General features: G+C 43.3%; 1 protein-coding gene across 1 annotated transcript; it reads right to left on the reverse strand.

Annotated features, from left to right (window-relative positions):
- Window positions 1–1938: 1938 nt before the first annotated feature.
- On the reverse strand, window positions 1939–10935 carry TBPL2 (TATA-box binding protein like 2; the record flags this gene model as incomplete). The annotated part of the gene is made up of 7 exons (XM_082000694.1): window positions 1939–2018; window positions 2902–2996; window positions 4569–4736; window positions 5615–5706; window positions 6374–6461; window positions 7478–7884; window positions 10885–10935. The coding sequence occupies 7 exons, from the start codon at window positions 10933–10935 to the stop codon at window positions 1939–1941; spliced, it is 981 nt and encodes a 326-aa protein (XP_081856820.1).
- Between the last annotated feature and the right edge of the window lie 529 nt (window positions 10936–11464).

The following is an 11464-nucleotide window of genomic DNA, read 5'->3' on the forward strand; positions in this document are numbered from 1 at the left end:
TCCTTTGGGGTTATAGTTACAATAATATCAAGAATAATTTGCATAAGAAGAATGGCAAGTACTGATACACATCCTGAGCTAGTAGGTTTCCTCACCCCAGCCTCAAGGTTAGAGGCAGAATCAAGAGTTAAATTGGTATGGTCAACTACAATCTACAGTCTTCTGCGTGAGGATGGTGGGAAACATCTGGTACAGTCTATGCAAGCCAGAATAACTTAGAGCAACACCCCCTTAAAAAACCCAACAAACCAAAACACATCCCAGTTTAAAATAGAGAGAATCTCAGCCTGTATTGTTTACCCTTCCTAGTGTATTTTAAGTGCTACAAAACACTAGCATGAACAGCACTATGTAGGTAGAACCAAGATAGTTTAAGACAAGTTATCATAATGAATATTAAGTTACTAGTAGCTCAGTGAAAAGGCACAGAGTCCTTTTTTAATCTTTAAGACTTCACCCACACTTTTAAAGAGCATTAACTTTACTGATGAAATTATGTGGGAAGCTCTCAATTAAAACCAAAAATCTTTAAGAGGGCTCATCTTAGATGAACTTTTTCCAACATCCCAGTAAGCACAGGTTGTTTTTCACTTGAAAAAAGATTATTGTAACTCAAGCTTATCAGCTTTTACAGCTACAGTGCAAATAGATGTCTAAGCCCATAGCTATGGAAAGTCTACAGTGTCAGAAAACAAACAGAAAAGTAAGCCTCTGTTTAGAATAGATTTGAGTGTGGAAATCCACAGCTTGACTGTGACAAAGAAACTGATAACATAGTTAAGACCAGTTTATCATAAGGAAGTGCACAAAGTTGAAAACCTTTTTTCCAGAGGAGCAGAGAGACAGTTATAAAAGCACTTGAGACATATTACAGACACAGAAGTTGAAATCACATCCTCACCAACTTAGAAATAAACTAGTGACAGCAAAACTAAGCCCCACAATACTATGACACCCTGTCCCATATTAAGCCCATATTATGTACTTCCATCGAGAAGCACAGAGGTAGCTTTTGGCCTGGGTTATGCGTAAGTCATCTAACAGCAACCTCTAGTGGCTCAGGTTTTCTCCGACAGATGTGTCCCATCTTCAGCAGGAAACAAGGGGAGAACGCAAGACAAACCCCAGCAGCACCAAAGCCCTGTTGTGGAAAAAGCCACTTGCTCCCAGAGAATCATAGGAGGTACCGGCACAGTCAAGAGATAATCTTGACACTGTGTGACTTCCTAGTCACATCACCAGCCTGAGCATGACACATTTTGAAAAGGAAGCCTTGAGTTCACCTGGAGATAAAAAAAAAGTATAAGAACCCCACTGTTCTAGCTGCAAAATTACCAAAGGCTTTGATGTAGTGGTATTGGCTGACATCTAGTTAAATAACCCAGATAATTAAGCATTGATCATCCAAGATTCTTTGGATTTTCCTCAAGTCCACTTCAAAGGCAGCTCCTAACCAACATGCTTTTGTTTGGGACAAGCAACAAACTCCCATCACCTGAGATGACTTCAGCAATACAAGTGGGTACCATCTTGTTAACTAATTTGCTTAGTTACCCCTTCCACACGTGGACTTTCTAGGTATGTTCCAGCTCTGGCAGGGGCCTTGAGTGTCTTCTGTGAAAGGACTACTAACACCATTACACACAAGAGTTTATCCAACCAGTAGGATCAGAGGGATTCAACAGCTTTCCTCTGCAATCACTGTCTTCAAAAGCACTGAAATTGAGTCATGCTGGATTTTGTAAGCTGTGTGGTAGACAAAAATATATCTTGAGTTTAAACATGAAAATACAACATTGCAGGAGCTAGGTTTCAGTACACTTAAAGCTGAGCTCAACAATCCACAACTGTACAGCTGCGTCCATGAATACCCTTGCTTCTGTTCCATGTGTAGTAATACAAACCCATATATTATTCTTAGTTGCTTTATGGGCTGTGTTATGATGCTTTCTTGAAGCCTTTTAGAATGGGGTAAATGTTCTCAAATGCCTCATAGATTTCAGAACGCTCTTTTGCTCCTAGACAGACATTTAGAAAAAAACAGGTTAAGAATTAACAGTGTTGAGAACAACTGAGTGCAACCCAAACCTAATAAGATTACAAACCATGAAGAAACACAGGAGTTTAAAAGCAACTTGCTATTAGTTTAAGGAAGAATTTTCATCATACTTCTGCCACCTCACAAAGAACAGTTTCTGGCTTGCTTTGCCTTAAGACCAGTTTTGTTTAACCTGTGGAACAAACAGGAGTTGCCTACTCTTGACAGGTGCAAAACATTGGCTTGGGGGAAAAAAAAAAGCAACTGAGAGCCACCATGGTGTTATCTGCTTAACAGTAACACCTTTGCCTGTTGATAAAGTAGAAAGACAGAAACAAGAAATGAAGGGCATTTATTCCCATACTGGAAGTTGATTCATAGTTTGAGAACTCCCCTCCTCTGGTTCCGAGAAGATTTTTTATTTTTAAGCTTTGTTAGGGCACCTGCGATTTCAAACCCCACCTTTTCCACCTTACTGCAAGCAAATCTTTAATACCAAGTCTTGTACACAAGCTGTATTGCAGTAGGAAGGGATGTTCCTTGATAGTGACACTACCGTGTTAGTGCAACAAACATTAGCTACAAAAAACTGTTTCAATGAACTAGCAGCTGGATTAAGTGGCACTCAGTATGAATGTGTAAACCTTTCCCTCAGAACACACCCTCTACAATAGGAGATTTTAGTGCAACAATACCGATATTGTTATCTGCAGAAAACACAGATAAGCAGCAGTAGGCATTAAAAAAGATTGCCAAGTGGCTTTACTGTGGCAAGATATTAGCTTAGCTAATGTTTCATTTAAATGCTTTCTCAGAAGATGTGGTGGCACTTGATTACAGATATACAGAGGGAGACCACTTACCAGTTAGTACAACTTTTCCCGACACAAAGATAAGCAACACTATCCTTGGTTTGACCATCCTATATATAAGGCCAGGAAATAGTTCAGGTTCATAGCTGTTTCAAAGCAAGCAGGTAAGATTAGTAAAATACAAATACTGTTTCAGTTTTGTATGCATAAAGTGCTCTTTAATTATACTAACAATAGAGTAATTAGACCCACAGATTTTAGCTAGCTACCCAAAGGCAGGTCAGGTTTTAGACATCTTCAAGAGAAAGCTGGTAATCCCAGCCAGAGTAGGGAACTGGTAGGAGTTCTTCATGCTTAAAGACTTCTGAACCACTTCCCAATGTAATTTTTCCATAGCATTGAAACTATTACTGTAGTCTTCAGACAGTACTCAAATCCTTTCTAGTCTGCAAAGAGCCCTCATCAGGAAGCAACTTGTGCAACTAAGACAAGATGACAGCCAAGCAAATCTTATCTATTTAGTCCCCAAATTAAATGCAAAGGTATTAAATGCAGTGCTAATAAAAGACACAAACAAATCTTTATTTTGTCAGTGCCAAAATCCTAATACTTTCCTCAGTGATGGCAATAACTAGTTCTGAACAAGCTCATCCTGAAGGCACATCATACCAATCACTCAGCCACAGGTTCATTTTAACTTGATGGCCAAGAGATACCCAGCCAGAAAGAACCAAAGCAATATCCCAGAAACACACTATATTTTCAGCTCTGTATTTTGCAGCTGCAGTCTGGCTTCATGCCTGAAGGTTAGAAACCTTATCCTTGCAGATAGGCATCTGGTTTGATGGGAGTTGAGAGGCCTGCTTAGTATTAAAGGTTCACAACAGAGCAAGGGTATAGACCAGGTTCAAGTAGCTTAAGAGCTGCTCCAAGTAAACATGAAGTGTGTAATCAAGACTGGTTATTTTCCTATTGACATGGTCTGCAGTGACAAAAAATACCCAGTAAGGTTTGATACTGCACTTGACAGTAACAGGAGACATAAAATTGTGATCACCAGCACTGCTCAGATTAGTGAAAATCTCTGGTACACATTGCTAATATGCAGCAACACCAAAGATTGCATCAACAATATTCATGGTCAAAGAAAGCTTTTGTAAAAGCTAGTATCTTCATTAATCAACTGAGCAAAGAACCCAGGAGCTTCAGCCCAGATATAACGTGCATCCAGTTTACCCCAGAAGTGTCTGCACGCTTGCGTAGTATGCTCTCATTTGCAAGGTTTCTCAAGCTGGTGTTTATGGTGTCCCTGCAAGGAGAAAGCAGTGAACACCACACAGGAGGGCAATTTAGACCCCTTCACTATTGAATTGTGTCAGTCACAGTTTCAAGCACTGGAAGCTTTACTGCTAGCTGCTCTATGTCATCCTAGCAATTAAGCAGAGGGTCATTTTTGCCTGTGCCCCACTCAGAACAGGAGTCATTGCAGAAGATAAACCTTACTATCTGTATTGTAACACATGGCATATACAGCCACTTCACTGAAACAGTGAGCATCTCTTCTGGTGAGCAAAAGACATTCTTGATATTCAGCATCTGATTAACTATTACTCTCCTTTGCCAGGCTTGGGCAGCCTCAGAATTTGAGTCTGTTTGCAACTTTACAAAGACACTGCTCCAAGTTGCATGGGGCTGTAGGAACTCTGACTGCCACATACCTGCTGAACTGCTGGTGAGTGAGAACCAAGCCTTCCAGCCGGATGGGGAACCTCACATCACAGCTCCCAACCATATTCTGTATCTTGAAGTCCAGGAACTTGGCAGGGAACCCAAGCTTCTGCACCACGCGTGCGTACTTCCTGGCTGCGAGCCGTGATTGCTCTTCACTGAAGGAAGAGCAGACGGGGAAAGCAGCTTCGATTAGGGCTTTCTTCTGCTCTCAAGACGGAAGTCAGTTTAGAGCCACCACCATGCTAATCTGGGCTCCAGGAAAAAAATATGCTACTGCTCAAAATAGCAAGCCTCTATCCCCAGAACCACTTCAGTGAGCTAAAAAGAATAAGGCACTTTGTCATTCACTTTCCTGTGGTGTATCCGAGCACACTGGAGCATGTTGCATCACTCAGGGGTTCCCCTCTTCAGAGGTTTCTTTCTTAGTTCCTTACAACAGCTTCTCAGAGCTGACCCAAGAGGGAGACTGCAGACACCAGTACAGTCACCTAGCTAGTTTGGGATGGTGGTAGGGGTTGGAGAAGAGGTCTGCTAAGCTACAAGTTAATGGATTAGCTCATTGATAGTTTAGGGACATAAAAACCACAGCAGCTGAAGAACTTGAGGATAAGAGCTTCCAAGCACAGAAGCAATCTTTGCTTTTCTCCAATTCCCATTTTCTCTAGAGGCAGATGTGTTGACTAGTGAACACAGACACTGAGGAGAGACTTGACAGACACAAGTTATGTCCTAACTCACTTTAAAGTCAGTGAGAAATGCAAATAACCCCTTAACAATTCCCCGGCATTTTAGCAGCTTTTCTGCTAATGTCTGCTCAACTCAATCTATATTCAGGGACAGAAGCTCACAGTTCAGTAATTACTGAACTGCCATCATGAAGAAAGCTAGACATTTTTTCAATACCAGTACTGCATTTTTTTCCTCGCAATTATGACAGCCCTCTGCTAGGTAATTTAAACAAGGTTTTCTGACATTTTTCATCAGAAAGCTGTAAGACCCAGACCTTTAGAAGGAAGGAGAAGCAAAAAAATACCTTTTTGCTCCTGTGCAGACCATCTTTCCTGAACTGAAGATGAGGGCTGTTGTTCGTGGTTCCCTGATTCTCATGATCACAGCAGCAAACCTCTACAAATTCAAAGGAAGACATCACAGTCCAGCTGAGGGATTTAACTGGTACTGTATTTCTGTTCATGCTTTCAAGAACTGTCACTTTCAAAGCTCAACACAGCATGCATTTCCTTCGTAAAACTGTTTATTTACCACCCCCCTAAGACCCAGGGGCTTAAGACTACAGTTACAGGACCACTGCCTTGTCCCTTACATCTTGCTGAGCAGTCTGTAGTCAGTTACAGAAAGTCCATCTATTCCCAGTAAGTTACTGCAGTCTAGGCCACTTGGTAGAAGTATCACATAATACCAGTTTGACTCCAGTAATTCTTTTTCCTTCAGCCAAGAGTTTAGGGGCAGATCTTTCCTCCCCCTCAGCAAGGGCTGCATTAGCCATTTCAGCTGGAGGTAGCTGGTCACAGGTGGGAGAGTTCATCTCCTTTCTTAAACAGCTGGGTAACATCTCATTGCTAGGGCTTTATTCAGAGAAAAAAGAAAGTCTCCTTGTGGCCACCTGTATTTCTTTTAATTTAACAGGCCCAAATTGCAGATTTTTATGACTTTCCCCATGGGTCAAGACAGTGCTATTAGAAAAGGGACAAAGCTCATGGTGAATTTCTATATTAGAAGCCATCAGCACTGAGAAAGGGGAGTGTGTGTAAAGCTTTCAGTCCTTAAGATTTACCTTTGGGTTATACTCTGCATTTCTGGCATGCAGAGCTATGTTCTTCAGATCTAGTTTACAAGCCAAGTTTACAGTTGACACTATATTCCTGAGGAAGGAGAGAGGAATTTTCTTATTGCAAAAGCAAGCCACTACAGAGCCAACTCCCAACATTATTAGCTTAATGTGAAATCACACTCCAATTAATTATTGCTATCAACTAATTTCCTGCCTGCCTTTTTCCCCACTCTAGCATTAAGCTACTTTTGGCAAAACTTAAGTAATTCAATACCAAAATTACAGTTTCTGAGCTATACCATAGTATGAAATTATTAGTCCCTGAATACTTAGTTTATGTATCTTCCAATAACTACATCACTGAAGTCTTTTACAGCTTTGAATTGAACCATTACTCAGTGTTTTACAGAGTTACTACAGCACTCAAGGTAGGTAAGGGTATGTTACTCTCTACAGGTAGAGACTACTTCATAGTTGCTCTAGCCTAGACAGGACAGAATCTTTTAACGAGGCCAGAATTTCTCACCCTTCTTCTCATTCCCCTTTCCCTTGCTCAGTTCAGCCTGTTTCTGCACTCAGAAAAGCAGACTGACACCCCTGGAGTCTGCTGTGATCCTTAACATTCTCCTTGCTGGAAGAAATACTCCTTTTCGAGTGTTATTTATCTTTTCTTTTTGCAGACTGAATTAACTAGCAGTACATACCATATATAAATAATTTATCCCATTGAGAGACTTCATCTTCTGTCTCCCAGAAGAGACTTTTTCCCATTAACAAGCCAGAGGCATTTCAGATACTCACTCACCCAGCATGTTCATCAAGTCCACGCTCCGCTGTTTTGCTGAGCTGGGTATTGTTCTGTGCTGCTTCCATTTTTGTATTGCACTGATCAGCACAGTATCTAGTTGCCTTCCAGTATTGTCAGTTCATTTGCTCCATCTCTCCCCAAAGAGGAATAGCTGCCCCTCTAGTTTTTTGCGTGGGCTTATTTAAGACCAAACCATGCTTGCTACATTCTCTAAGCTAGAAGTTAGAGCAGTACCTTGCAGTTTAAGCGAAACCATGACTATTATATAAGCTACTTGTATAATACATACATAAACTTACTGTAACTGAGGAACTATGCCAGAGCTTTCTGATGCAGGTGTCACTGGGGTCATAGGAGTCATTGGTGTCAGAGAAGGACATACACCAGATGCTTCAGGAGATGGTCGAGTCACATCTGGATGTGACAAGCTGCTTTCATCCATGAAGATACCACTGTCCTCATTCCTTGATATTGACCCATCAAGCTCTTTTTGCATTTCATGACCCTCTTCAGATAGGTTTTGTTCTTTGTTATCTTGGGTAATATCTGGAAGAAAGCTGAGATCCACAGAGGAAAAGTCTGTAGGAAGCTCTTTGGGCTGATTAAATTGAGAAGAGAACAATGCATCTTCAGTTGTTTGAATTGGAAGGTCTACATCATAAGCGCTCATGGAAGTAAACAGCTGAGGACTAGCCGAGAGGTCATCCTGGAATTAAGAAAAAGTGTCATTAAGGATCTTGTATTAAAACACATACTGGGAGACTAAATTGAGATTAATCTTCTGTTCAATGACGAAATTACAATAATTTTTCCCCCATACATATTATAGCAAAGAATAGTCTTAAGATTTGAAAGTGTGTCCTTTGCTTGTTTATCAGCATATAAAAATCCAAATAACTTCGATAGCGGAGATCTGCATTTTCCCCACCACACTTCAAAGGCAGTCTAGAATACTCCTGTAATACCACAAACAGAGAAACACTACATACCTTCAGCAATAGCTGGAGGTACAACGTTGGCACTTTGCCCTTCACAACCATTGTCGTGCCTCAAGTTATGCAGAAAACCAACATAACCGCTCGTGAGTTTTTTCCAAGGAAGACAGCTGCCATTAACTCCCAGTCAGGGTATTACTATTTCATCTCCCTGCTACCAAGGGATAGCGTCAGTGTTGTGTTGGATTTGTGCAACAGAGGGCAGCAGCTCACAGGATCACCATCAGTTTATTCTCTCACCGGACGAATTTAAGTGAGACCCAGTCAGCAAAGACAGCATCCTTTCCCGGATTAAGCATGCAGCAGATCTGCAAGCAAGTTCTTGCATACTAATGTCCTTCTTTATCAGCTATGTATCATTAAAAGCTATTTAAAAGGCATCATAGTATTGAGGAGGCAAGAGTTTAGGAAAGGATTTATTCCCTTCTCCATTAGGGCATAAGCCCCTGGTTAGTACAAAGATTCTTCCAAGAAGGTGGTTTCTGCCAATACCCAGAGCAGGTGACAGCTTGGACTAGATGATCAATGCGAGAAGTTTCGTGTTCATTTCGGCATTTTTAGGCTTGAGAGCCAAAAGGATTTGAAAAGTCCAAGCATAAATGGGAACAGGGAACAGTGCACAAGACTGAGGCCCTCAAGCTAGCAGCAACTGCCTGAGCTCCGGCGGGAGCAGGGTTTCCAGATCAACGCTTTTCAGCCCTGAGCTAGTGCTGCCCTATGTTCTGTGCTAATCAGCTCACTTAGCAACACGGCCATGCACACAGGGAGGTCTCTGGCCCTACTTCACAGTATATTTGCCTGTAGACACTTGGAAAACTCTTACTAAATGACAAATCCTCCCAGAGAACCCTTACTAGCTTGAATACAAATGTGATCAGGTCAAGCTCTGAAAGCATCACAAACACCTAGGTTCAAAACTGTTTCCAAAACTGGCTTCTAGATGCAGAGCCCCATATGAGATCTGTTGGGGCAGAGTGCTACTGAATAAGACTAGGTACTCGGTAACCCCTTGGCTCTTTGGAAAACTGGGTTCAAGAGTGCTATTTGAGAATTAAAAGGTCAGACACAAATGTATTAACAGCTACAAATAACAATATACTATGGAATAACTAAAACACATCTGTTTTAAATAGATACTTTTCAAGTTAGCAACAGGAGAAGGAAGGCACAGGCTCTGCAAGACCTCCAGTGGACTAAGGCTTAGTTGTGCAGGAACTAATTAGGAAAGTTTTGTATGAATTATGATGTGGAGAAGATGGTACAAAAAAGCCTTATCACTGCGAGCCTGTAGGACTTCTCACACATCAAACTAAGGGATGCGGTAAGTGTATGACAGTCAAAAAACCCCCACAGTTTGTGGCATAGCTTAAAGAAAGCAGCTGATGGAAAAAGGAGAGGTATATGAGGCTGGAAGTATTAAACAGCTGTAAAACAAGTTATAAAAAAGTAACCGAAAGTAAACTGCATAGAGTAGTTAGAAACAGAAAGCAAATCTTCCTTTCTCATGGGTTTTCCATGTAACTGGACTGGGAAAAAGCCCTTATAGGGTTAAGCGCTGGGGACGATTGCCTTCTTGTCAGACAGATGCTGGAGGCTGTGAAAGGGGCACAAGACCGTGTTTATATTGGGCCAGCTGCCAAGGGTTATTGCTATAGACTCTAGGTTAATTAACTTCACTGAAGGCCCCATCAACTGCATAGCTTTGGATGTCTCCCAGCAGCTCCAGGAAGGGGATTTCACACAAAGATCCTGTCTGAGATCATGAAGTTTGGGGCAGCTTGAGCGGAAACGGCCATTTTCACTTCCACTGCAGAAATCCCTGTAACCCAGGTACACATAAATCAAATCCAGCTGCTTTAAGCAACAGACTTAGATTTTTTTTCCTTTCTGCCGTGATATTTCACACATCTGCTGTTATCACTTATCCCAGCAACTCTAAAACACAAAAAGCTCAGTATCATTTGTAAAACCCTGGTTATACCTCACCACTTTATAGGGCCATATTCAGAGGGCTTTACTGACTCCCACTAGGAGGTCTTTGGATTTAAACAGCCTGTACCAGACACATTTTCTGAGCTGAAGAGTAGTTCAAAAGGAAGTTGTGTTCCCTGGGTGAAGATGCTGCTCAGCTGTGGAGCCCAGACCTCTCCTAGTCCCTCACCCATTTGTCTCTGCAACCACCTGAGAGCAGGAGGGCTATTCTAAATAAAAAATTAGTAATAATTTTTGCAAGCATTTACTAGCCAGAAAGAAGAGAGCCGAGCCTCCTGCCCCAAGTGCCACCACACACCAGCACAGAGGCCACCCCTCACAAACAGCACCCCACAGCAAGAGCCTAAATGCAGCAGCATCCCCCCCACAACAGAGAGCAACCCCCACAGCACAGAGCCCCTCCAGCGCTCCCTCCGCCCCCGGCAGCTCCAAGCCCATATAGCCCACTCCTTCCCTACTCAAGGCTGGGCTGGAGATGGCGGCCAGGCCGGCTTAGGGTAGAGGGAAGCCCCGCAGGGCAGCAGATCCCCGGCCCGGCCCAGCCAGGAGTGCGGTGCAGTTGGGCCGCAGGCGGAAATGCAATAGCAGCGCGGCGTTGGTGGTATAGTGGTGAGCATAGCTGCCTTCCAAGCAGTTGACCCGGGTTCGATTCCCGGCCAACGCAAGTCTGTGTTTTTGCCCCCCTCCACTTCTCTTTTTCCTTCCTTCTCCCTCCCTACCTGCCCGCAGCAGTGCTCCAGGTACTGCTCCAGCGGCGACACGCCGTCCATGGGCGCAGCCGCCCACCCGGGCGCCACAGCACAGCCCCGGGCCCGGCTTTAACCCCGAGGTGCGGCGCCGGGGGCAGGTGAGGCTCGTCGGGGAGCGGGGCCCAGCGCAGCTGATTTTAAACAAACAAGCGGGCCCTGCGGGCCCTCACCGGCTGTGAATTTTACCCCTGTGAGCCTTTCACCTGCCCGTGGCAGGGCTGTCCGCAAGCGTTTGCTCCATCCTGTGGAAGGGCGAGAGAAATCGGGGTGCTTTCATGTGCTTTACAACAGCCTGTGCCCGAGCCTGCTCCCCTCTGCGGGGTTGAAGACAAACGAGGAGTCAGAGCCGTGACTTTGACCTTGTAAAGATAAAGCTTTGCCTCTAGCTGGTGCTTTTTAGCGAGCGACTGTGACGTGCCGTTAATTTCTCCCACCTGCCTCGTCGAGTGCAATAAGGCACAGCTGGTGCTTTGAGAAGAGCCCCAGTCCAAAATTATAAACCTCAAACTCGAGGCATTGCAATGAAGTGGCCTGTTCTCAGCTGGGCCAG

The sequence above is a fragment of the Phaethon aethereus genome (assembly GCF_964289735.1).
Source record: "Phaethon aethereus genome assembly, chromosome: 5".
NCBI classification, from domain to species: domain Eukaryota; kingdom Metazoa; phylum Chordata; class Aves; order Phaethontiformes; family Phaethontidae; genus Phaethon; species Phaethon aethereus.